At 34.1% G+C, this 25,161-nt stretch overlaps 1 protein-coding gene and 1 long non-coding RNA gene across 3 annotated transcripts in view; both read left to right on the top strand.

The window, feature by feature from the left end:
• Positions 1–25,161, top strand: part of LOC145716168 (uncharacterized) — a 453,113-nt gene that overhangs the window by 310,487 nt on the left and 117,465 nt on the right. The gene's annotated exons all lie outside the window — the stretch shown is intronic.
• METTL15 (methyltransferase 15, mitochondrial 12S rRNA N4-cytidine) overlaps positions 1–25,161 on the top strand; it is a 183,412-nt gene that overhangs the window by 73,909 nt on the left and 84,342 nt on the right. For both annotated transcript variants that reach the window (XM_031025070.2, XM_081798434.1), the window contains exon 3: positions 10,160–10,296. In XM_031025070.2, coding sequence (XP_030880930.2) covers positions 10,160–10,296 — 137 coding nt within the window. The remainder of the gene's footprint in view (positions 1–10,159; positions 10,297–25,161) is intronic.

Raw genomic sequence — 25,161 nt, 5'->3', positions numbered from 1 at the left:
TATTATCTTATTTCCATATCCTAATAATCTGGTGACGTGGGGTAGGATGTATACTTAACCTCCCTTTGCACATGAGGAAATCTTCAGAGAAGCTAAGTAACTTGCCCAACTTTTATGGCAATTAAAACATAGATTCTGGGCCAGAAACTAGATATTCTGATCTTTAGTCTCCTTCTTTTACACTCTGCTGCTCATTTATATCTTATTTTTCAATTCATATAATACTCAAAAGTCACAAAAGCAGTTTGTGCTAAAAGTATTTAGATATTTTATTGAGCCTGCCTCTTCTGATTATTTTGAATTATGTTAAAGACACGTTCTTGATGAATTTCCCTTTTACTAACCTATGAAACTCTCTTTAATTTTTACTTTCTAACATCTACTCCATACAAAGATTCATGGTAGTGTAGTGTGTACCCTACTCTGAGTCTGAAACTTGTCCTACCTTGTCACATGTTTAAACCAGTTAAATAATATGGCAGTTTCTGCTCACCTGCATTTACACGTGTGCCTGCATGTGCATGAACAGGTCCCTGCATGGTGCACACACTTACGTATGTGTGCACACAGTGAGTTGGATGCCAGTACTTCTATGTATATCTATTGGTCTGCTTTGATTTGTATAAAGTTAATGTTATTTAGAGGCCAAAGAGTAGAAAATCTTACCATCATTGGTTTTATTTTAATGCTGATAAGAATTTAGTATTGGAACCATGTTGAAACTGCCATCAGTAAAATGACTTATGTCCCCCTGACTGAAAAAAGGAAAAAAAAAAAGTTTGAAAAGAGCATTTGCTGAACACACTGATTAAAGAGCTCAATATCCTATTATTTTCACATGATTTTTCCATATGCAATAAACAGTCTATATTTTTAACAATTCTTAGAAGAAAATACCTATCTGGCATACTCAGGGAAAGTGTGTCCAGAATATGTTATATGAATTTCTTGATGGTATAGATAAAAACTTTTTTTCTTATTAAAAAAAATGCTGACAGATTGGCATTGTCTGGGCCAGAAACGTCTGTGAAATTAAGTTTATTGAGACCACCCTTGTCATATTATTTTTAGCTATTTGTGTTAATTCAAGCGTTGTATCTGCAAGCAGATCAAGTGTCAGTCCATTGTACATGGTTGGGACTTACTATTGAAATTCATCCATGTTACCGATAAGAGCAAATCTACTTAACACCTAGAAAGATGAATACTCTAATTATTTAATTTAATATAAGTGAACATATTTATAAAGAAGAGAAAAAATAAGTTTTGTTATAAGTAAAGGTTTCTGTTGTGAATAGGATGGAATTTAGGCTACAAGATGAAATGTTTGCAGAATTTAGGCAGAATGAGTCATAGTAACACCAATACTCTTGATAACATGGGAAAAGAGATAAATTTATTGCAGTGCATTGATTGTTTTGTTTGTGGTATAACTTTTATGTTCTTTTGAGACTTTTTTTTCCTTTTACATAAGCCCATGTAATAGTTACAAATAAAACAAAATAAGCGTGTAGCAGACAGATACTCAACAGAGCTTGACAAGACAATTATAAATCAAGGGGTTTGGTAGGAAAAATGTTTGTTCAGAATGTTAGTTGACTATAAGGTTGGTAGCCTTCTATGTTCAGAGTTATATGTTCTAATTTATTTCAGATCTATAGATGCATCAGGTTGATAAATGTCTACCTGTCAATAGATTAGACAGATACTTAAGTAAAGCCTGAGAGAAGTCAGTGATAGTCTCATATGATTCAGTACACAATGGTAGAACAATAGCTTGCCTTAGCAATTATAAACATTCCAGTGACACTATAAAGCAGATAGCTTTTTCTAGTGATTTTTTTAAGTCAGAATACCCGTCATATTATATATATCATATCATGTCCAAATAACTAGCTCATTTTTCTTAGCAGTTGCCTCATTAATTACATCATGGTGCTCCCTTCTGTTGCATTTGGTAAATGTGTGCCCGGTATACTGTGTTTGGGGCGCAGTATTTCTAACGGCTGCATGGTGTAATTTGGATATCTAATGAAAATAATTTATCTTACTTTTAAAAAAAAATGTATCAATGTTTTTGACAAGGATGAACTTTAAAAATATAATTAGAACTTAATGTTCTTTAAATATTTTAGGAAATGAAACTTCTTCCTTCCTATGGATTAATGCTGTTATAACTGGCCCTATTACATTTCTGGGTTTCCAGCTTTTTATTATTATTACTCTCTTCAAAATCTCTGCTCAGCAGTGCCCCTCACTTCACTGTTTCAAGTTTACTACAAAGAGTAACTCTATTCCCACATGGAATTCTTACAGCTTTGTTCTATCAAGCTGCCTGTATCTTCTCATACTTCTGGTTTTCTCTCTTTTAGAGTAAGAAGTTGTTCCTTGGCCTCACTAATTGGGAGGTGGTGGAGGCAGAGTAGCAGGGTGGCAGGGAGGTGAAGGAAATGCTTATTTCTGCCTCTGACTCTAATTGTACTGCCAATTTATGTTTTCCTAAGTAAATGGCTCTGATATACTCATCTGTGAAATGGAATTATTTTATGTACCATACAATCTGTTGTAAGAATTAAATTAGGTCAAGTTTTTAAAGTGTCTGGCATAATGTGTGCTGGCACATAATAATTGCATAATAAATGTTGTGTCCTATACTCCTAGTTACCCAGATAGCATGCTTTGTAGTCGTTTCTTATTTCTCACTTCTCCACTCACTGCATCTAATTAGTCTATTCTCCCTCTACAGAAAAGCTAAGTAGTTAGGAGTACAGGCTCAGGAGACAGAATTGTTTTTGAAATCTGTCTCCAACATTCATTAGCTGCACCTCAGACAATTCACTGAACCGTCTCTCTTAAATCTCCCATTTCTCTTCTGTAAAATAGTAATAATAATAGTAACTTAAGGTGTGGTTTTGAGAATCCTATTCACTTAACTGAATGTGGGTGAGTGTGTGTGTGTTTCTGCCTATGTATAAAATGAATGAATGACGCAGAGCAGATGTTTGGCACCATTTTTGGTGCAGCATTCAGTAAGTGTATTATACATTGTTATTGTCATTATTGCTCTCCATTCCTATTGGCAGTTCAGGCTTTGTGTCCTCGTACCTGGGTGCTTGCTCTATACTAAGTCACCACAATAGTCTCACAACCTACCATCCATCTAATACTCTTGGCAGTTACATTATTTTTTAAGTGTTTTAAGTATATTTTAAGTCTTTAAAGCTGTTCATTATCTAGCAGATACAATGCAAATTACTTACCTTGACCTTTCAGGACTTCCACAAGTTGACTTCACACTACCTTCCAGCATTATTTCCTAGTTTGTCACATAGGGCTACTTCTAGGGTGGATGCAGGGAACATATCATAACGAATAATAGTATCTGGCACATACATGAAGGTTTTTAATTTCTTCTTGTTTCTGTTTTCTCCCTTTTCTCTCTTCTTGTAATATATCCTGCATTCCAGTCAAACTTGCTCTCCCTCTACGTAACATATCCTTTCCTAAGATTTAATTCTCTTTGTTTTTATTTATTCAGTAGATATTTATTGATTATATTCTGTGTCATGCATTGTTTGGCATCCGGGACACAAATGTTTAGGGCATCTTCCAGAAGAGTATTCTAGAAAGAAAGAACAATATATTAAAGATACTAAGGCCTCCAGCTGAAAACTATGTGAGAGCAAGGGCCATGTCTATTTCGTCCTACTCTTGTATTTCTCACTCTAAGAATAGAGCTGTGCACATATCAGAATTCTCATAATTGTTTGAGAATACAATTTGAGAGAGATGAAACAGGCAAAAAGGTAGAGAAGACATGAGACAGTTTAGCATGTTTGATAATTGTATGTGCTTTTATGATATTTTATAACTGTATGGCTACAGAATATATTGTATAATTCGTGTGTGAGGAGTGGGAGATAATGTTAGACAGAAATGCAGAGGCCAGAATCTGAAGAATATTATTCATTATGCTAGAAATTTAGACTCTGTCATGTAGCTTTGGAGAGCTTCTGAGGGTAGGAATGTCACATGCTACAATTTTATTTCAGAAAGATACCCTTTTAACAGTGTAGCAAGAAGAATTAGAAGTCAGTTTGAGGTATGGATATGAATGTGAACCTAGTGAAATAGCACAGCAAAGAAAAAAGGGGGCCTGAACTTAAAATGGGAGTGGAGAAATTTAAGGCATATTTATGTAAAATCAACAGGACTCTGTAACTAATTGAATTTGGTAAATATGGAAGAGTGAGAAGAAAGGGTGCTCTCTGACTTCTGCCCAGCCTTGACGGCCCAGCTGATTTGTAACCTACTCCAATTTTGTCGATCTCACTACTGATTGAAATACATGTTTTTTCACTCCTTGTAAAATGTTATATATGTTTTTCTTATATTGCTGATTTCTTTTTACTAGGAATTATTTGTGTGCATGTCTAATTCCCTCACCAAAATGGAAGGACCATCACTTAATATCTCAAGAGGTATTACCTCTTAGGACCTTATCTGTACAGAATGTTCAGTAAATATACAGATTATTAATTAATGCCATATATTTTAATTTACCTCCTGAAAAAAAATCCAGAAGGTTAAGTATATGCCTGAGACATTTTAGTATTTCAAGATGAAACCTGTTGCAAATAGGTGAAGTTTTCCAAAATCCTTTCAAAAACACTTCAATTCTAAATATTCAAAATTAGTAATTGCCAGAAAAGGAAATATTCATAGGAAGAACTTTTTCAGTGAAATCAGGCCATATTGTTTCCAAATTCAGATGAGAACTTACTATTAAAAATCTTGCACAGATTGGAAATGACTAATCAACATTAGGAAAATGAAATTGAAAGATCTGCCCTCGTGCTGTTCATGGCTAAAAATGTTTTCATGTCCAATTTTAACAGTGTTGTTCCAGTGTGAAAATTTCGATGATTAGAACTGTGGATTGGGGAAAATAAATCATTTAACTGTCTAGTCTGTGCAGGATGATCTTGGGTAAATCCCTTGATTTCTGTCAGTTCCTCCTTCAGAGAGCAGCCTTAGCTAGGTCTTAAAGGATATCATATCTGAGAGGTATAAAAGTAGTGCTAAGTATACTCCAGAAAGAGAGCAGTATATGTTAATGGAATTAAATTGGATTATTTCTGTGGGTCCTTCTAGCTCTAACTACCCATGGGTCTATGATTTTAAGTATTTTAATTTTTTGCTTTTAGTTTCAAGGTCAATTTGAAAACTGTAACCTGTCAAGAAGTCAGTCACCACCAGTTGCTATTATACATAATGGGTGGATATTTATCTGAGGCCACATATACAACATAATTGTCTTTCGAATTGAAGCCAACAGATTTATCGCCATAAAGTCATAAAACAATTTAGAATGGTAGGGTAGTGATTGTTTTCAACTGTGTCGGAGGCTTAACGGTGCGGAGTTCCCACATATATATTTATTTTCGTTAAGAAAAAAAAAAAACTTTTTCAAAGAATGATTGGTTATTTCAGTGTGATTATATAATTTCAGTGGAGGAATATTATGAGATGAAGTAGAAAGAACATAGGATTTATGTTTTAGTATTAGCTCTGCCCTCAACTAGCTACCTTTTTGGGCCTTGGTCTCCTCATAAGTAAAATGAGGACATGGAATAAATAGTGTGTTATGTCCCTCGAAGCTCTGAAATTCTGCATCTGAACCCTGTTCATTATCAGATTCACAGCTGTAGCTTAACTATGCAAGTGTGACTCATCATGGTACAAGGTAGAACCTAACCATTTCTATATTTAGTAGACCATGGGGATAAAATGTCAATTAGCTGTATTTGATTAAAAGAGCTACCTAAAATAAGAAATGTTCATTTTCTTATTTCAAATGTAAAGGATTCTGATCAACAAATAAGAACATGGTGCATTAGAGTTGCATAATACTATTAATATCAGATCATCATTAATATTCTGAAAAAGTTCTTTTCATTAATGAAACAACTTGTAATATTAGGAATATATTGATGTTAAATGACTCCTAAAAGTTGGATGTCCTGTGACTATTTTATGTGGTCTTATGATAATGAGTCTTGTATCTTGAGGAGTATTTCTAAATTCATATGCACAGTAGAGTATTGCTATCTTTATCATAGTTACCTTGGGAAGCTGAGCTCTGTTTTCATATCACATCACTAAATATTTACTAAGCATCTACTACTGTGCCCTGATGCTGTTAAGGTGGAGGCAGAGTTGGAGAATTGTAGTTATGAATCTTCCCTCAAATGTATATTTTTTCTTTATCAATCTCAGTCATTCCCCTTTTACCCTACATGAGCTATGCAGAGGCCCTGAGGTATTACTCATCTCATACCACCCTTAGTTCGCCCTGAGATGCCTTTTGTTGTAATAAAGGCCCTCTAGGACCAAAAGTTCTGCTTCTGTGCCAAAGAGGGGTATGGAAATCTCTGGTAGCTCTGGGAACCCTGTGTTGAGCGTCCACCCTCCTTCAGTTCCTCATACAGACAGCTGCTTTGAGATCTTATCATCTGTCAGTCATTTCATTAGTTCTGTACCTTCTTGGAATTTGTTCATCATTCCCATCTCTCTTCCACCCAATTTCAGTGAGATCTATCTCTCTTTTCCTTAAAGACACTAACCTACCCAGGATAACTAGCATTCTTTCTGAGCTTTTTTTTTTTTTTCTTTAATATTAACTGATAGAAAAGTGTTTGTCTCCAGATGATAGGAAAGATACTTTTTTTCTTTGTGTCATGCAAAAATCCTCAAGGAACATACATTCTAAAGCTCTAAATATCTAGACTCCTGCTTGAAATAGAAGGAGGGAGGAAAGAAAGAAAAAAAGAGAGAAACACACATATCTCGAGTTGTCCTGCTACACAAAGATTAAGACGTGGTTTCTGAGAGCCTCAATTCCAGTGGGAATGAGTAGTCTATAAAAAAACTGAAGTTTTCTTGTATAATTTTTGTAAAGCTATTTCTGCCATGATTCTTTCTATGCCATCCACTTTTTTCTTTCTTTCTTTTGCTCGCTCCTCCCTTCTTCTCTTTTTATTTTTTTCAGAAAAGGCACAAAATTAGAGTTGGTGACACATGGTTTAGAGTTCTCTTTCCCTCACTTGCTAGTAATAGGATCTTAATCAAGTCACCTTATCTCTCTGCACCTGAGTTTTGTACTTGCAAAAATGGGGATGATGCCACTTGTCCATACTTACAGAACTTTTGTTAGACCAAGTACAAAAACGTAAATGCTCGATAAACTATAAGGTATTGGGCTAATATAAACTTTGTTGATTTAATGCAGAAGAGAGCCAGGTATATCTGTATTCATTCAGTTCCTGCATTTGCCACTTACTAGCTTAGTGTAATTTTTGTTTCTGTATATGTATAAATCTGATAACACCTACTTTGTGGTTGTAAGGAAGAAATAAGATAATTTTTATATATCTCTGTGAAGTAAATGGGTACATTTTATCCCCTTTTCTTAGATGAAACAGTTGAGGCTCAGAGAGTTAAAATAATTTGGTCAGGATTGTACAGGTGAGAAGTGACATTGTCAGAATAAATTCTTGGTATCAAATATGGGTTTCATGTTTTAGATAAATTGTATCAGGTAATTTTAAAGAGAGAGTTCCATGTATGTTTGGAACATAACATATACATATGAATACACATACATACATGCAGATGAGACCCATGGAAGCATTGTTTTGTGACACTCAGATTTGTTCTTGTGCATTTGTTCAGTCTTATTTTATCGTCAGCTTATACAAATTTAAAAATGTGGTCTTATATCAAGTTAATGACCCAGGAAAAGGGAGAGACTAATTGGCTCCCTTTTCAGTTGTAGTGCTAGTTGATTCACAAGACCTACATTGATGAGCAATGTATATTAGAATTTTCAAAATTCTACTTGATGGCTTCAATAACCTATTGAGCTAGGACATATGATGGGGTTCACTTGTAGTTTTATAAATCCCATGTCTCCCATTTTGCTTTGTGTTACACTTGACTGGTAATAATTATTTTTTTTTCCTATGGAAACTTCCTTGATTGTCAGTACATCTCCAAGGGCATAATCGTGATATATTAAAAAATAATCATGTAAATTATAATCATCATCTTACATTTTCCAGAATATTTTTAATGATGAGGTTTTTTCTTTTTAATTATTGATTGGGACTTTCCTGGCTTGGGATAAGGTAATCATATGCAAATTGTTTTATTTGCTATACTCTTAGTTTAAGTGTAGGATTATAGCAAGACTTGATATTGGGGCATAACAAGAAAGTAATTTATACTTTTGCCTTGGAGAAGTTCTTTGTTTAAATTATGCTAAATAAACCCCTAGCAATTTTAAGACTGAGGTATGGTAAGGTGGGAGATTTTTACCTATTCATAGATACATAAAATAAGTATACAGACTGAGAAAGGAAATTACTCGATCTTGAGATTATAAGTATGTACTCCTAATAACCATGCAAGTAATATGAATGGGGGCCTGGGTGGCTCAGTCGGTTAAGTGTCTGACTCAATCTCAGCTCAGGTTGTGATCTGGGGGTCATGAGTTCGAGCCTCACGATGGGCTACTTAAAAAGAAAAATAATAAGAAATTCAAGTGTTCTTTTAACATTATCATTTATAGTGTTGAAAAGAGTGTATAGCCATGTCTTTTGTGCCGACAATGACAGAAGTGCAAGTTTGAGTTGTATTAACATACATGTTAAAAAGCAGTGCTTGCATGTTTTCAGCACATTTACATCTCTCTCATAATTTATATCCCTCCTCTTTTCAGTTTTGATCAGAAGATTTCCTCCATGTTATTCTTCAAATAGCAGGTTAACTTTTTTGAGGACTTGATCAGAGGATGGGACTCAGCATGGTAGCTGGTAGCAAAGAATCAAAGCATACTTGTGTCTTGTTTCTGACCACTCTCCTGGAAATAAGTTGTAGCCTCAGGGCAGGGAAATGTTCAAATCCATTTCAGGAATTTGTCTTCTTGTACAATGTACGCATTAACTTTAAAAAAGTTGTATGTTTAAATATTGTTGATAGTTTGCTCTATGGTATATGTTATTTTTCATAGCATTCAATATTATTGGAATGATTATTTTTATTTTCATAAAGCCAGTGAAGCTTATTGAAAGGACACATTAATCTACACTGAGAGTGTGTTTACTTCCCAACCAACCACAATCAATTAACTTTTTCACAAGTATGTTTCTAATGGTCCAGGTCTGGTTTCTTGCCCGACTGAGACCTATTTTCTTTATAGTGTGGCCCAATAAAAGAGCCAAGAAGTAGATTCAAATCCAATTAGCTTTACTGTTTCCCTAGAATGATCTAGACATGAAAAATAGCCACCTCTGTACATCATAACCTGTTGTCCTGGCAAAATTATTACTGGCAGATGTTATATTCTCAAAAGTGTCTTGGTTTATATGAGTAATTATATGTCACCTTACCAATTAGGTAGATATTGATGGTATCTTCTTTTCTTCTGACTTTCTTTTTCTTTTCAAAGCCTGGGAAATCTAAAAACACTGGAATTTTAAGTGTCTTTCCCAAAGATAGATAGCTACTTTGTGACAAACCTAGAATTTACCCTAGTTGTTTTGACTTAAGCCTTGAGCCTTTTCCAGTTTAGATTTTTAAGGATTTGTCCTGTGACTATTTATTGTTAAGTATATTCATTCTTTTTCCCTCTCTCTCTCTCCTTCTTTCTTTGTATTCTTGAATATCTTCATGTGTCATATAAAGCATTTAGAGAAATCGAGATAAAGTGAGCCATACTAATTATAAGCTATCTCCAAATAATGAGAAATTGTTGGAAATACTATCATCAGCCAGGTGCTGGAAAGCATTAAAAAAGCAAGCAGCATAACACTGTGGCCAGTTTGACCTTTGGAGGAAAATGTAAATTTGTCTTGAATTGGCCAGCCTGTGCCAGAGATTATCATTTTACTGATACTCTGACCATTTCTTTCAGGCTGGTCACTCATAATTGATCCAGGTCTCATGTATAACAAATTGAACTCTAGGCAAACAATTTTAATTGTTTTTCCAATTGCTATCAGCTCTGAAAATCAATATGTGCTTCTAGAAATTAAGGTAGCTAGCAAGAATGTTTTGTTCATGCTAGGTAGTAATTTTCTTTTTTTGTGTTGGCTAGACTTTTCTAGATATGACATTTGGTTCAGGAGGACATACAAGAGCCATTCTACAGAAGGAGTCAGATATTACTCTGTATGCCTTAGACAGAGACCCAACAGCTTATGCAATAGCTGAACAGCTTTCAGAATTGTATCCGTAAGTAATTCTCTTGTATAGTTATTGAATTTTGGTGCTGAGTTTTATACAGCTTGGTTTACCATTTTGGAATTTGTTCTCCCTTGTATGTTGTTATACTTCACTTTGTTAATATTTTCTCCCTTTTTCCCCCTGAAAGAATTAATGTAAATATTGTTTTTAGTACCACTTAAAAAATGATATTACTGCCTTTATCCTTTCTGAATCATAAAAATAAATACAAAAATGACTTATGGCTAAAATTTGAAGATGGGTTGAAATCCATCCATGAGTAGTATTTTGACAATAGTTTAAAAAATAATTTTTAAAGAATTTATGAGTTACAGTTTCCAAGAATTTACTGAAGCAAATAAGTATGTGAGAATTCTGCAGAATTCATTAGTTCACATACATCAGTGTAATGCAGTTCTTGTCTCTGAATTCTTTTTGAAATTCACAAGTAAGTTTAGAGCAATCTATCCCTCAGTCAAGAATTAGGTGAGCTTTCACTGTGGAGCTTTTTAAAAATATAAAATACTGTCTTCATGAGTTGTTAAATCATCTTCCTTTAGAGAAAATTTTGAATTAGTGAATTATGCTATGTTACTAAAAAGTTATCATTCTGAAAAAGGAAAATGTCTTGGAGCTAAGTTGACTACCTACAAATATGTAAAGGGCTATTTTCAGGAATAAGGAATTGTTCTCTCATGCTTCAGCGACTGAAACCAAGAAAATAGATGAGAATTTTAGAGGCAGATTTTGACTTGATGTAAGTGAGAGTTTTTTGCTAGTTGTAACTGTCCAATAATGAAAAGGTCTGTTTGGTGAAGTAGCAAAATTATGACCATTGAAAATTTTAATCACAGACTAAGGATAGGAAGTTGAATTACTAATCTAGAATAGTCTTTTTCAACCTCTCAGGTCCCAAACACTTTGCAAATCTATCAGTGTGATTAATTCTCCCAATAAAAATTAACTAAATACACCTAGGTTTTTGTTTGCAACATCAGAGGGTTCAGTAGGAATGCCTGAAATCCATTTGACCCCAGGTTATTCTAAGAAAAATATGAGGATATGGTATGATGATGTGATACTTTTTTTTTTTTTTTAAACCTGTCTCTTGTCATTCTGCAATGTAACTAAGATGCATCTTCTTTAAGAAGCTCTTGTACTACTAGGGCATTCATGTTTGTGAAACATCTTAGGAGTTCACCTGATTATGACCTGAGTGTTCATAGAATGAGTATAAGTCTCCATTATATTTCACTGTCATAGAAAAACTGGATTTTCTTAGATGATATTATTTCTAAAGGCAATGAGTTCCAGTTCAGTTTTTCCAAGGTCTCTTATTCCTTCAAATAGACTCCTTTTCTCAGAAGGAACTTAAAATTTTATCAATTTTATCAGATGTAATTTGTTATCTAACAGGAATCTTGAGACAGTATTCTCTCTTCAGTTTAGAGTTGTAGAAACCATGAGCTTAGGTTAAATGATTTGCTAAAAGGCATATATGACTAAATAGAGATAAAGCTGGGACATGTATTCTCCCCATCACCTAATAATAGTATTTTTTTAATTGAAGTGTAGGTGACATACTATGTTTTATAGTTTCAGGTGTACACAACATTTCTACACATTACTCAATGCTTATCATGGTTAAGTATAGTCAACATCTATCACAATACAGCATTATTACAATATTATTGACTCTATTCCCTATGCTGTACTTTTCATCTCTATCACTTATTTATTTTATAACTGAAAGTTTGTACCTCTTAGTCCCCTTCACTGACTTCACCCGTCCTCCCACCCATCTTTCCTCTGGCAACCACTAGTTTGTTCTTTGTTTTTAAGAGTCTGTTTTTGTTTGTTCATTTTTTTTTTTTTAACTTTCAGATTCCTCGCATAAATGAAATCATATATTTGTCTTTATCTGTCTCACTTATTCCACTCGGCATTAATACCCTCTCGTTCCATCCATGTTGTCACAAATGGCAAGATTTCATTCTTTTTTATGGCTGAGTAATATTCCATTGTATGTATATCTTTATTCATCTATCAGTGGACACTTGGGTTGCTTCCATATCTTTGCTATTGTAAATAATGCAGTAAACATAGAGGTGCATATATCTTTTGAAATTAGTTTTTGTTCTGAGTAAATACTCAGCCATGGAATTACTAGATTGTATGGTATTTCTATTTTTAATTTTTTGAGGAACTGCATACTGTTTTCCACAGTGGTTGCACCAATTTACATTCCCACCAAGAGTACAGGAGCATTCTCTTTCTCCACATCCTCCCCAACACTTATTATTTTTTGTCATTTTGATACTAGCCATTCTGACTTCTGTGAGGTGATATCTCATTGTGGTTTTGATTTTCATTTCTCTGATGATTAGTGATGTTGAACATCTTTTCATGTGTCTGTTTGCCCTCTGTATGTCTTCTGTAGAAAAATATCTTTTCAGGTCTTCTGCCCATTTTTAAATTGGATTGTTTGGTTTTTTGGTGTTGAGTTTTATAAGTACTTTATGTATTTTGGATATTAACCCCTTATTGGATATATCATTTGCAAATGTCTTCTCTCATTCAGGAGGTTGCCTTTTTGTTTTGTTGGTGAATTCCTTTGCTGGCAAAAGCTTTTAGTTCTTATCTCTTTGATGCAGTCCCAATAGTTTATTTTTGCTTTTGTTTCCCTTGCCTGAGGAGACATATCCATAATAAATATGTTGCTAAGGTGAATGTCTAAGAGATTCCTGCCTTTGTTTTCTTTTAGGAGGCTTATGGTTTTAGGTCTCACATTTAGGTCTTTAATCCACCTTGAATTTATTTTTGTGGGTAGTGGTCCAGTTTCATTTTTGGCACACAGCTGTCCAGTTTTCCCCATACCATTTATTGAAAAGACTGTCTTTCCCTCATGGTGTATTTTTTACCTCCTATGTGATAGATAATTGACCAGATAATCATGGGTTTATTTCTGGAGTCTCTGTTCTGTTCCAGTGAGCTATATGTGTCTATTTTTGTGCCAGTACCATACTCTTTTTATTACTGTAGCTTTGTACTATATCTTGAAATATGAGATGATGATTCCTTTGGCTTTGTTCTTTTTCAAGCCTAATAACCTCATTTTATTAAGTTTTATACTACCTTGACTCAAATCTTATTGAAACTTTTTTGAGTTCATCAGTAAGATAATTCTTTGCCAAGTATAATAAATTAGTTAAGGAACAATAGAATAATCAAAATAAGGCAAGAAGAAGGGATTAATATGGATAAAAACCAGAATCAAAGAAACTGAAAAGAAGAAAGAATAAAGAAGTTCCAAGTGATCATTCTTTGAAAATAGCAAAATTCCTTTAGAGCCTGATTATTAAGGGAAAAAAAATGATCAAAAACATATGATTAAAATTGAAGAGGACACCAGCTATAGACACAAGATAAGTTAATCATAAGATAATACAACCATAATTCTGTGGTAACATGTGAAACCTCAATGAAATGAATAATGTCTTAGGAAATATAAATTATTAAAATTGAATAATTATAAAACTTTAACAGGCCATTACCAGAAAAGAGATAAGAAAGGTAATTAGAGTACATAGAACAATGCACCATGACTAGATTTGTAATTGTTACCTAGCTTTTAAAAAATAGGGAAGAGTGGGGCGCCTGGGTACCTCAGTCGTTAAGCGTCTGCCTTCGGCTCAGGTCATGATCCCAGGGTCCTGGGATCGAGCCCTGCATTGGGTTCCCTGCTCGGCGGGAAGCCTGCTTCTCCCTCTCCCACTCCCCCTGCCTGTGTTCCCTCTCTCGCTGTATCTCTCTCTGTCAAATAAATAAATAAAATCTTTAAAAAAATAAATAAAAAAAATAAAAAATAGGGAAGAGCATTGTCTTTTATGCTATTCTTGATCATGGTAAGTATGTAAAGCTTTTTCAGTTCACTTTATATTGAATCTAGCATAGTTTTATACTTAATCCTGCTAGAAGTAGTATAAAAGAAAAAAAAAGTCTAACCTCACTGAAGAATATAAATGCAAAATTCAAAAGGAAATACTAGCGTATCTAATTCATGTATCATTTAGTTAAAAGAATAATACCTATGGCCTAATTAAAAGAATAATACCTAATAATACCTAAAGAATACAGAGATGCCTCCAGGTCAGACAGCCAATCAATGACAGATTGATAAGCATGACTATAATCAGCTAGCTATTCTTATTAAAATCTCTATGTTAAACAGGAATATAAGTAAACTACTTAAATGTAAAATATCCTATTATCGAAGGACAAACAGTAATTATTTTCCCAAAAGGTGAAATACTATAACAATTTAAGTCAAAATCAGGATGTAAATATGGATTAGCTTCTATAAATATTACAATCAGTATTTTTGGAAGTTCATATAGAAGTAAGAAACTGGTTAAAATATTCTTCTTGTGATGATTTGACCAAAAGACTTGTAGAATTAATAAGATGATACAATAAGATGGTTAGATAGAAATTTAAAAAATATACTCAAGTAAATACTTGAAAAGGGAAATATGAAAAAAAATCCATTCTCAAAAAAGTACCTAACACTATATAGAATATTTAGTAGTAAATTTAACAAGAAAGGCACAGTTTCAAATTAAAAAAAATAAAACTTTATAATTTTATTAAAGGACATACAAGATCAAACAGAAGAGAAAACATTTGTTTTGGTGTAGTACAAATTAATATTATAAAAAAAGGTCAGTTCTCAAATTTAATGTACTTCCAGGAATTATCTTAATTGATTTAACTTTAACTGATGTATGCTTGTTCATTAATTTATATAATATGATGTTAAATATATATGGCTGGGGGAGTGACAAGATCTTTTGGGGGAAATAAAAAAGTGAGGGGAAACTTGCCTTACCAGATGTCAGATCATACTGTAAAATCACTATAATTATATCAGTATAATACTGGCATGAGAAAAGTAGATTAGTGGAAGACAGAATCCAGATACAGATTCAACAATATAATAGATATAAACTATACTATAAAATAATTTAATGGAAGGTGAAGATATTTCAATTCTTTGAGAAAATAATGCATTCTTAAATAAATGGTGTTTGTACAATGCTCATTGAACTTGAAGAACATAAAATGGACCCCTATTTTCAGTCAGATTCAAAAATAACTTCCAGATAGAGTAAAAATATATGAAAAATTGAAAAAAAATTTTATAAGAAAATTGAAGGGATTATATAGAAAATCTAAGTGTAAGAAAGTTTCTTAATCAAGACTACAAATCACAAATATATAAAATTAAATATTAGAAATATCTAATATTTTATAAAATTTTAGAAGTATATGGCAAGAATAATATGGTATATTTTCCAAACAGTTAATTTGGAAAAAGAAATATTAGTAACATAGGGAATAGGAACAGGATTGACATTCTAGGGAAGGAAAATACTGTTTTCCTCTACCCTCCTAAGTTCTCAGCTGGAGCAGATGCACAAGAGAAAATGCATACACATTTATTTAAGTTTTATGTGACATAGAAGCCTCCATAAGGAAGTGAAGACCCTAAAACATGGTTACACCTGATTATTTCTATATTAGGTTTGATGAAGAGTGGAAAGTTATGGAAAAGTATGATAGGACAAATGTTATGAGCTAAATGTAGTAAACTGTGGGAAACTTAGCATGCCCCATTCATTCAAATTCTTCTTCCCTTTATCTTGAGAGATAACAAGGCTTCTTTCCTCTGCATATAGGAGGGCATCTCTCACATTGGGTCTGATGACCTGCTTCAGGAGAGGCTCAGCAAGTTCTTCCTTTATGTGCTGTTTCTCAAATTCCTTCAGTTTAAAATATTCAGTAGCCCAAGGTGCTGTATTTTGAGGTAGCATGACTGGAACCCCATCAATATTTATCATGTAGGAAGAGTTCTTCCAAAATTGATAACACAACAAAATCCAATTTGGAAAATGAGCAAAAAGTATGGAAGGGTCATTTGTAGAAGATTAAGGTATGAAAAGATGCTCAACATCAATAGCAGTGATGAGGGAAATGAAATGAAAATAATAATGGTTAATGCTTTACATTTATCAGACTGGAGAGACAGAATAATTTTGAAAGTGAGGATATGGGGAAAAGGATATTCATCCATTTCTCGTGAGCATCTTTTACTATTGAGAAAATACATAACATGCTTAGAATCTATCTCATCTAAGTAAAAGAATCAATATCTAAGGAAGCATATCTTTAGAGTTATCACAGACTTTGTATATGCATTGTTTGTATATATAATCATGGAGAACTTGAGAAAGAAGGAATTAGTTGTGGAGGGAGGTATGGAAAAAGGGAAAACTGCTGAAAAAAGACAAACCCAGAGATTGTACATCCCTGCATAATATGGAAAGAAAATGCCAAGCAGTGCTGTATATTATTTATGAATACCTACATATGTAGTTGTAGTATAAGAATATACATGAGATAGAAAAACACAAATTTGGCCTAGGGATTATTTCTGGGGATGATGGATGGATGGATGGTTGGTTGGAAGAATGGACGGATTGGATGATTATCTTCTTAAAAATACATGTGTAATTACAACTTGTAGTAAGGTGCACAATAAAGGAAACATTTTGTCATTTCAGTGTGTCTTTTGAGGAAATATACTAATTTCTTTCTTTCATTTATTTATTTTGCTGTTGTCAAAGAGGAGCTTATGCTTCTGAAAAATTCCGTGTTCTTGACTCTCAAAATGAAGTCAAAAATAGAAACTAACATTTTCATGGAAAACTAAGAAATTCATAGGAAGGCTGAATTTTACACTAACCCATTTTAGGTCTTTCAAAAAAGATGACATGTTGTTTGAAAACTGAAACTTTCCCCGGTTGCCTCTGAAGACTGTAAGAGAGAAAACACATTTAAATTGGAGCAGTACTTTTGCCACAGTGGAAGATGGATGCTGGAAGACAGTTTTTTAAAAAATATATTTTTTCTAAATTCGGTAATAAAATGTGCTCCCTATACTGAGTTTGGAGACTATAGACATATATGAGGAAAAAAATAAAAATCATAATTGATTCTATCATTTGACTGTGATTTTAAGATTATAAAAAATATAAAACTATTATTTTCAACAGTTTATAAAAGTAGAGAGCTCTTTGGAATAAATTTATAATATACAGAAAAATATAAAGAAAAAATTAAACTTATAATTCCATCACCTTTATCAATAGTGATGATTTTGTGTTATTTCATTCCATCTTCTTAATTATCAATATTTCATTATATGTACTATTTCTTGTTTGTACTTTCTTGGATATTTTTGCTTTTTATACTTCTAAAGTGTTAGAATATATTGGTCAAGTTTAAACATTTTGATCAGTTATATTAATATAATTAATATAGAAAGAATTGACATATTTATTCTGCATCCCAATCCAGAAGCATGATACATTTTTTCATTTATTACAGTATTCTGTGTTTCTCATTAATATTTTCTTTTTTCTTTCCTTTTTAAAAAAATATTTATTTATCTCAGAGAGAGGGAGAGAATGAGGACACATGTGCAAGCTGGGGGAAGGGCAGAAGGAAAGGGAGAGAATGAATCCCCAAGCAGACTCCCCGCCAGGAGCGGAGCTCAACACTGGGCTCTATCCCAGCACTCTGAGATCATGACCTGAGCTGAAATCAAGAGTTGGAAGCTTAACCGACTGAGCCACCCAGGCACCCCTTAATATATTTTCTTGATTAAAATGATAAAATACAGAAAAGCCTGAGAAGAAAATTAAAATAACACTTAATCCCTGCACCAGTGTTGTTCTTTCCTAATCATTTTGGTTATATATGTTTATGCATTCAATATGCATAAGTATATATTTTATAAATTTTGATTATACTTATACATTATCAGGTATATTAATACATGCAGATTAATATATATAATTACTTCTTTTTATTATCACATTTATATTTCATTAAATTGTCTTAAGAATAATTTTGTTGGTTGTGGAGTATTTCCTTCATGTAATTATTACTTAATTTACAAGAATTCTAACTCTACTATTGTTTTATCCATGTCCATATTACTGCTATTTTAAATCTTTCTATGCTATATTATTTTAGATGCCTTTCTGTAAACAATGAATACCAGATGTATTTTTTGTAAACAAATCTGAGTATGTTTTCTGTAAAAGGATAATTAATTCAGGATATGCTTGCACTCTTTCTATGTCACCTTGTTTAATATTTTTCTATTTTTGTGGTTTATTGAAATTTTCTTTGGCTTTTAAAATTTATTTTGTCCCTGCGTACTTACTTAGTTTCCCTTTTCTCTACCAATTTTGATGACATACCTTTTATTTTTTCATTTACTACTAGCTGATGTTAGTGTTTTTTTTTTTTTTTAAGATTTTATTTATTTGAGAGAGAGAGAGAGAGCATGAGTCAGGGGGAGGTGCAAAGGGAGAGGAAAAAAGACTCTCCAGCTCCATCCCAGGACCCTGAGATCATGATCGGAGCTGAAGGCAGATGCTTAACTAACTGAGCTACCCAAGGGACCCTGATATTAGTGTTTTTTTAAGATTAAACATATTTAAACAATTTTTTTGTTAAGTATACAGAAGAAAATAATATTCCCATTTTTATTTTACTTTTTTTTCCTATCCCACTGCTTGTCTTTTAAAGTATTATCTTGGATTTATTCATTAATATCTACTGTGGTAATTATTAGCATTTGCACTGTTTGGCGTCATATTAAAATAATTATTTATACTTCAATCCGTTTATTTCATTGCACTCCACTAGCCTGTTTTTTTTTTTTTTTTTTAAGATTTATTGATCTATTTGAGAGAGGAAAAGAGAGAGTATGCGTATATGTGTGCACAAGTGCGGGGAGGGGCAGAGGGAAAGAATATTCAAGCAGACTTCTGATGAGCTGGTAACCCCCCAAGGGGGCTTGATCTCAGGGCCCATGAGATCAGGACCTGAGTTGAAACTAAGAGTCCAGCATTTAATAGACTGAGCCACCCGGGCACCCCACCACTAGCCGTTTTATACAACAAGTCCTATTTTGAGTTCATGTAGGCTCCTATCTCAGTCAAGTGATTACATCTTTAAGTAGTTTTGCTAGAAATATGAAAAGGGGAAACATCTCTGCCTTTGTCTACAGAGACTGTGTTATTCATGCTTTCATACATGGGTAATAGTTTGATTTAGTATAGCATTTTGGGCATTTTATGGGTATTCTTATTTTTCTTCTGACATGTAGTGTTGTGGAGAAGTCTGAGGTCAACTCAGTTTCTTTTTTCCCCTCTGAGGTAGTGTTTCTCATTCTCCCCACCAGGCTGGATGCTTACTAGAAATATTTCTTGACTATTATTGATATTCACAAATTTCCACTAAGAGATATTACTAATTGGTCTCTTTTCATTAATTTTCCGTGTACTCTGAACAGTTTTGGCCTGTGGATCAGATCTTTTCTCTATGAAGGAGTTAGTTAGACCCCACTTATTTTCCACTTTCTAACCTTTGAGCACTTCTTATTTGTTGGTTGGAGTTGTATTATCTGTCTGCATGACCTTAATCTCCTCTCGGTGTTTTCTGCTACTTTTCCTTTGCCTCAGTAATCTAGGAAATCTCCTCACGGTTATTCTCTGTTACAGATTTGGGTTTCTACAGTGTTGATTGTGATTTTAATTGACTCTTGTTCAAGTTTTAATTCAGGTGTTAGAAATTATCTTTCCCTGTAACCATATTTAATTGGTTGATCTCATCTTTTCTGCCAATTCCTTTTTATTTCCTCTCGTTTTGTCATCTCATTTTTATGTCTTATTTAATAGCCAGCAGACTTTTATTGAAATTTATGGAATCCAATTCTGTGTTTTGTAACAAATCTTTTTCTTTTTTTAAAGATTTTATTTATTTATTTGACAGAGGGAGGCACAGAGAGAGAGGGAACACAAGCAGGGGGAGTGGTAGAGGGAGAAGCAGGCTTCCTGTGGAGCAAGCAGCCCGATGCAGAGCCTGATGCGGAGCTCGATCCCAGGACCCTGGGATCATGACCTGAGCCGAAGGCAGGTGCTTAACGACTGAGCCACCAAGGTGCCCCGTAACAAATCTTTCAAAAGTATGCTTTTGGTCTTTATCTTGAGTACAAAGTTTTCCTTTTCTCTTCCAGGATCTTTTCATAGGCCCCATCTTGGTCATGTATTTATGTGTGTAGTTTTTACTGTTTGCATAGGGTTTTTTTTTTGACCTGCTCATTGTTCCATTATGTGGAGCTAGAATCTTCACTTCAGATTTTAAGCTAGAAAATTACTTGAGGTATGTGGTCTCACTACAAATACTTAAACATTTTGCAGTCCTTTCCTAGGATCTGCCAATAGGAAGAGGATTCTATTTTCTTATTCTTGCTGGAGAATACAGTTCATAAAAGCTACTGCTCCCATAATCTATTATTTCTGTGGGTTTTCCAGTCTTTCCATTCTAGAGAGATTCTTCATATCTAGGGTACCTGTTGACAGAACCTATTCATTTCTGCCCTTGATATTATTACATTATATGAATTGTAATTCCTAAATAGGTGTAATAATAAAGGTATTTGTGCCTGGATATGAAGAAGTGGCAGGGTAAAATGGTCCAATCAGCCTCAGAGTATTCCTGTCTACACAGTTTAAATAATCCCTTCAGGGGCTTTTTTGTGTTTCCAAGGCAATGGGTATGAATGGAACATTCTTAACTTTTTAACTGAGTGTTTCCACTGCCTTGAATCAGACTCTAGTCTTACCTTTGGTAAGAAGAGATACTTTTCCTGAATTCTGCTCCATTTTTGAGGAACATTTTTAGTTAATACTAATTTGAACATCCATTGTTTTGTTTGCTTTCAGAGAAGATTAAATAGGTATCAATAGCTGGCCTTCATTTTTTGAATTAAAGTTTGTTCCATGATCATTAAATGGAGCATTACAGGGATGCCCGGGTGGCTCAGTTGGTTAAGCATCCAACTCTCGGTTTCGGCTCAGGTCATGATCTTGGGGTCATGGCATCAAGCCCCGTGTAGGGTTCATTGCTTAGCGTGGAGTCTGCTTGAGATTCTGTCTCTCTCCCTCTCTCCCTTCTGCTCATCCTTTCTCTCTCTCTCTCTCTCTCTCAAATAAAGATCTTTTAAAAAATTGGGTGAGTTGCAAGTATATTTACTTGTATGACATGATCTATTCTAAATTACCCATAATATTTCTTCTAAGTTGTAGAGTCTGTTCTGTGGCACTTGCAGTTTACCATTTATCTTTTCTTCCTTTTAAGTCACCATTTCTTATTTTTGGTTAAATTCACACAGGAAACCAGTGCAAAGGCAAAGGGCAAAGGCAAATCTAGACCTCATGGCTTCGGGCTTGCTGCTTGTGTTCGTTCTTTCTACCACTCTGCAATATAGAAGAATATACTAAAAGTAATTTAGTCATATCCTCTAGCAGAGCCAATATTCATACCTGGGCATTTTGTCTGCAGGGCCAGTGTAAAAATCATGTAAAGGAATACACTATCTTAAACAGCCCTATCCACCTAAGATTTAGATTTAGATACGAGACACAGCTGTTATTAATCTTACTAACTATAGGAGGTCAGTTCTGCTATGCACCGTCAAAGTGAAAGAATTTTTATAAATATAAACAAGCATAAAAAAAGCAACTTGGAAAAATTAACTAGACCATTTTGAACTATTGCTGATGGTCTGTCACTATTTTCACTATTTTTGGCAGTATAATCATTACTAAAATGAGATCTTATATTTGCCCCACTGAGTACTATTAAATATAACTATAATATATATAAATATATAAATATAAATATAACCTGGGGGGCTTTTAAAAGTTCCAGAGGAGATTTTAATGTACAGATAAGATTAAGCGCCATTTCTGGTATACTAAACATTTAGTTCCAAAGCTTGTGAAAACATGTATTGTACATAGTAGCTTTGGAGCAGTCTGGCTGTTCTCGTGGTTCCAGGGGGAATGAGGACATAGTCCATGCCTTCACAGAGCTCATGATGTAAACGGAAAATAGATAGGAAAAGATAATTTCACTGTTATTTAATTGCAGTTGCGATTATGGCCAAGAATGACTACAGTATGTTTTAGGAGCAGTATGTTCTAGTCTAGTCTAGAATATCTAGAAACTTACCTGAGTACGTGAATTTAAGACAGGACCTGAAGGATGAGTGACTGTTAGCCAGGTGAAGAGGGAGGGATGATGGAGCAAGAGTGAGCATTTATAGTAGAGAGAACAGAATATTCAAAGATCTTTAGTGGGAAAGAGAATGTCAGTGAAGGGACTATAAAATGAACAGTGTGAATGGATGAGAGAGAGGTGGAGTGGATAGAGAGAGATAAACTAGAGCCAGATCATACAACGCCTTGTTAAGGATTTTGGACTTTAAGTGTGATGGGAAGGTACCAACGTGCTGAAACAGGAAACTGACATGATCACATTTGCATTTTTAAGATTATTCTGCCTGAAAAATATGGGTAAAATCAGAAAAGAATTAGTGAGAACAGTTAAAAAGCTAGGCATTTCCACTCTATATGAAAGCTGGTAGCGGCTGGGCCTTGAAGATTTCCTTTCTCTGATCATCTTATTAGAAATTGTACTTTGCTCTGATGGTCCGTGGCTTCCCATTTTAATGGGATTCTAAGAGATTAAAAGACTTCATTCCAAGGTAAAATTATGTCGCATGCTTATAGGTGAAATTTAAGTTAATATTGTGATATTAAATTTTAAAAGAGTGTTCAAGAATTCCCACTCATCTGACCTGGCCAATATCGGGTAGAAGACAAAGAATGAGTAAATTCAATCCTGCATGTTCCCAAGTCCTACAGAGTATTTGCATTCTCACAGAAGACTTTCAGTAATTAGCTTTCCTCCAGAATCTGTCCCACCTCTTATTTTTCCTCTCTAAGGGAACAGCACCACCTGGGAAACATACATTTTTATTGGGTGAATGAACCCAGGCACTAGTTCTACTTAACCATTACTTTTCCCTCACCCCTTGTGTCTAATCAGCAGTAAGGGTCTTTCAGTTCTACCTCAAGACTTGGCAACTTTAATAGCTGACCTCCCTTTTTTCCTTTTTCACCACAGAGCTCTGAAACATGCTGCTTTTTTTGAATTCCAGCTCTGCCGTTTACTTGCTGTAAAACCTTGGATACATTGCTTAACCTCCCTTTCCCTCAGTTTCCTCAGCTTTAAGATGGAGATAATAATAGTACCTACCTCCTAGGAATGTGGTAAGGGTTAGACTTAGAACACTGTTTAGTATATCCTTTTAGTGAGTCATGAAGTCTTTTTATTGGGTCTTGATCAACATTTATGGAATGGAATAGAAAAGAATAGGAAATACAGTATATCACATGAAGTTAAATTTAAGTATTGTTTTCAATGAAATATGTATGTATATGTATTGATATATTTGTGTGTATATATATACACATACATATACACATATTGTATTTTTTTATTTTAAAATTTTTGTTTTAATTCCAGTTACTTAACATACAGTGTAATATTAGTTTCGGGAGTACATGATAGTGATTCAACAATTCCATACATCACCCAGTGCTCATCACGACAAATGCACTTCTTAATCCCCATTACCTATTTAAATACATATTGTATTTTTGTATATGGGATTGCAGTGAAACCATATTTTTGACTATGTATCTTGATTAAAATTTTTTGAAAACGTTCCTCTGTGGCTACATTCCACATATTCACATTGTGTACTAAATATTCACTCAAGACAGAAACTCTAATGCATATCCATATCCCTAGAACCTGGCTCTGTGCTTGAAATATATATGGAAGCTAACAAGGGTTTGTTTATGGTTCACACAAAAAGAAACCAGTGGTATGGAGGGCAGTTAAACGTTTTAGGATCCTGTTGTTTGGAAAGCCCAATTTGCCTAGAGAATTAGAACCCCTAAAAACTACCATCCCTTAACCTGTACTTTGCCCAACTGTATTGCCATGAATGAGATAGGATATAAGATATTAGACACTGACTCCGAAGAAAGGAATAATGTTTCAAAATAAGAGATAAAGTATGATGTCTGTAATCAAAACACTTATAAAGTATGACAGAAAGTTAACTTTTCTTCTGACTTGGAACTAGAAGAGTACCCTGAAGAAGGGATGATGAACAGGCTGAGAAAGGTACCTTATCCTAAGTTGACTAAATGAATTGCTTTTCTCCATTTTTTAAGGCAACCCTTAATCTTCTGAATTCTTATCAGGTGTACTGGATAATCTCCATCTGTCCCTAGACTCTCCCTCCACCCTTGTCCACATTAAATCCCAGAAGATAACTTTTTTATGGATTTATCAACAAGCTTCCTTGTCTAGCTTTTGGTTGAGGTCAGCAAACGGGAGGCACTGGCAGGAAATGAGAGGGCAGAGAAGAGTGAGGTCAGAGTGTGCATCAGCAGTGGCCACACTCCTCTTCAGAGATCATTGTTCATAGGGCTCCTAACAGATGCATCTCTGGCTCTTTGGGATTTCACTTGTCACTCCTTGTCCTTGCCTTTTCACCTCTTAGCTCAGGCTGCTTCTCATATCCCTTTTGACTCTACTTAACCTAGTCATACTTTTGTAAATAGTCTCTTCATTAAACTTTTTCTAGTTATCCCTGCTTGGATGTGCTATTTTTTTCTTACCAGAAACTACAGATTTACAAGGTCTGTGACCTTCTTTATCTCTGGATCCTCCTTCTGTGGTCTCATGTGGATTTGACTTATGACAAATGTCCATCTCCACTGGTGGAGAAAGAGTCTAGATTTTGGAATCAATCAGTCCTGGTTTGGAGTCTTATTTCTGCTTTTTAGATAAGTGACCTAAACTTTCTGAAGT

The sequence above is a fragment of the Leptonychotes weddellii genome, chromosome 11 (genome assembly GCF_054177405.1).
Source record: "Leptonychotes weddellii isolate Sample4059 chromosome 11, ASM5417740v2, whole genome shotgun sequence".
NCBI classification, from domain to species: Eukaryota; Metazoa; Chordata; class Mammalia; order Carnivora; family Phocidae; genus Leptonychotes; species Leptonychotes weddellii.
The sequence above is the reverse complement of the archived record's forward strand: the minus strand, read 5'-3'. Positions and strand labels throughout refer to the sequence as shown.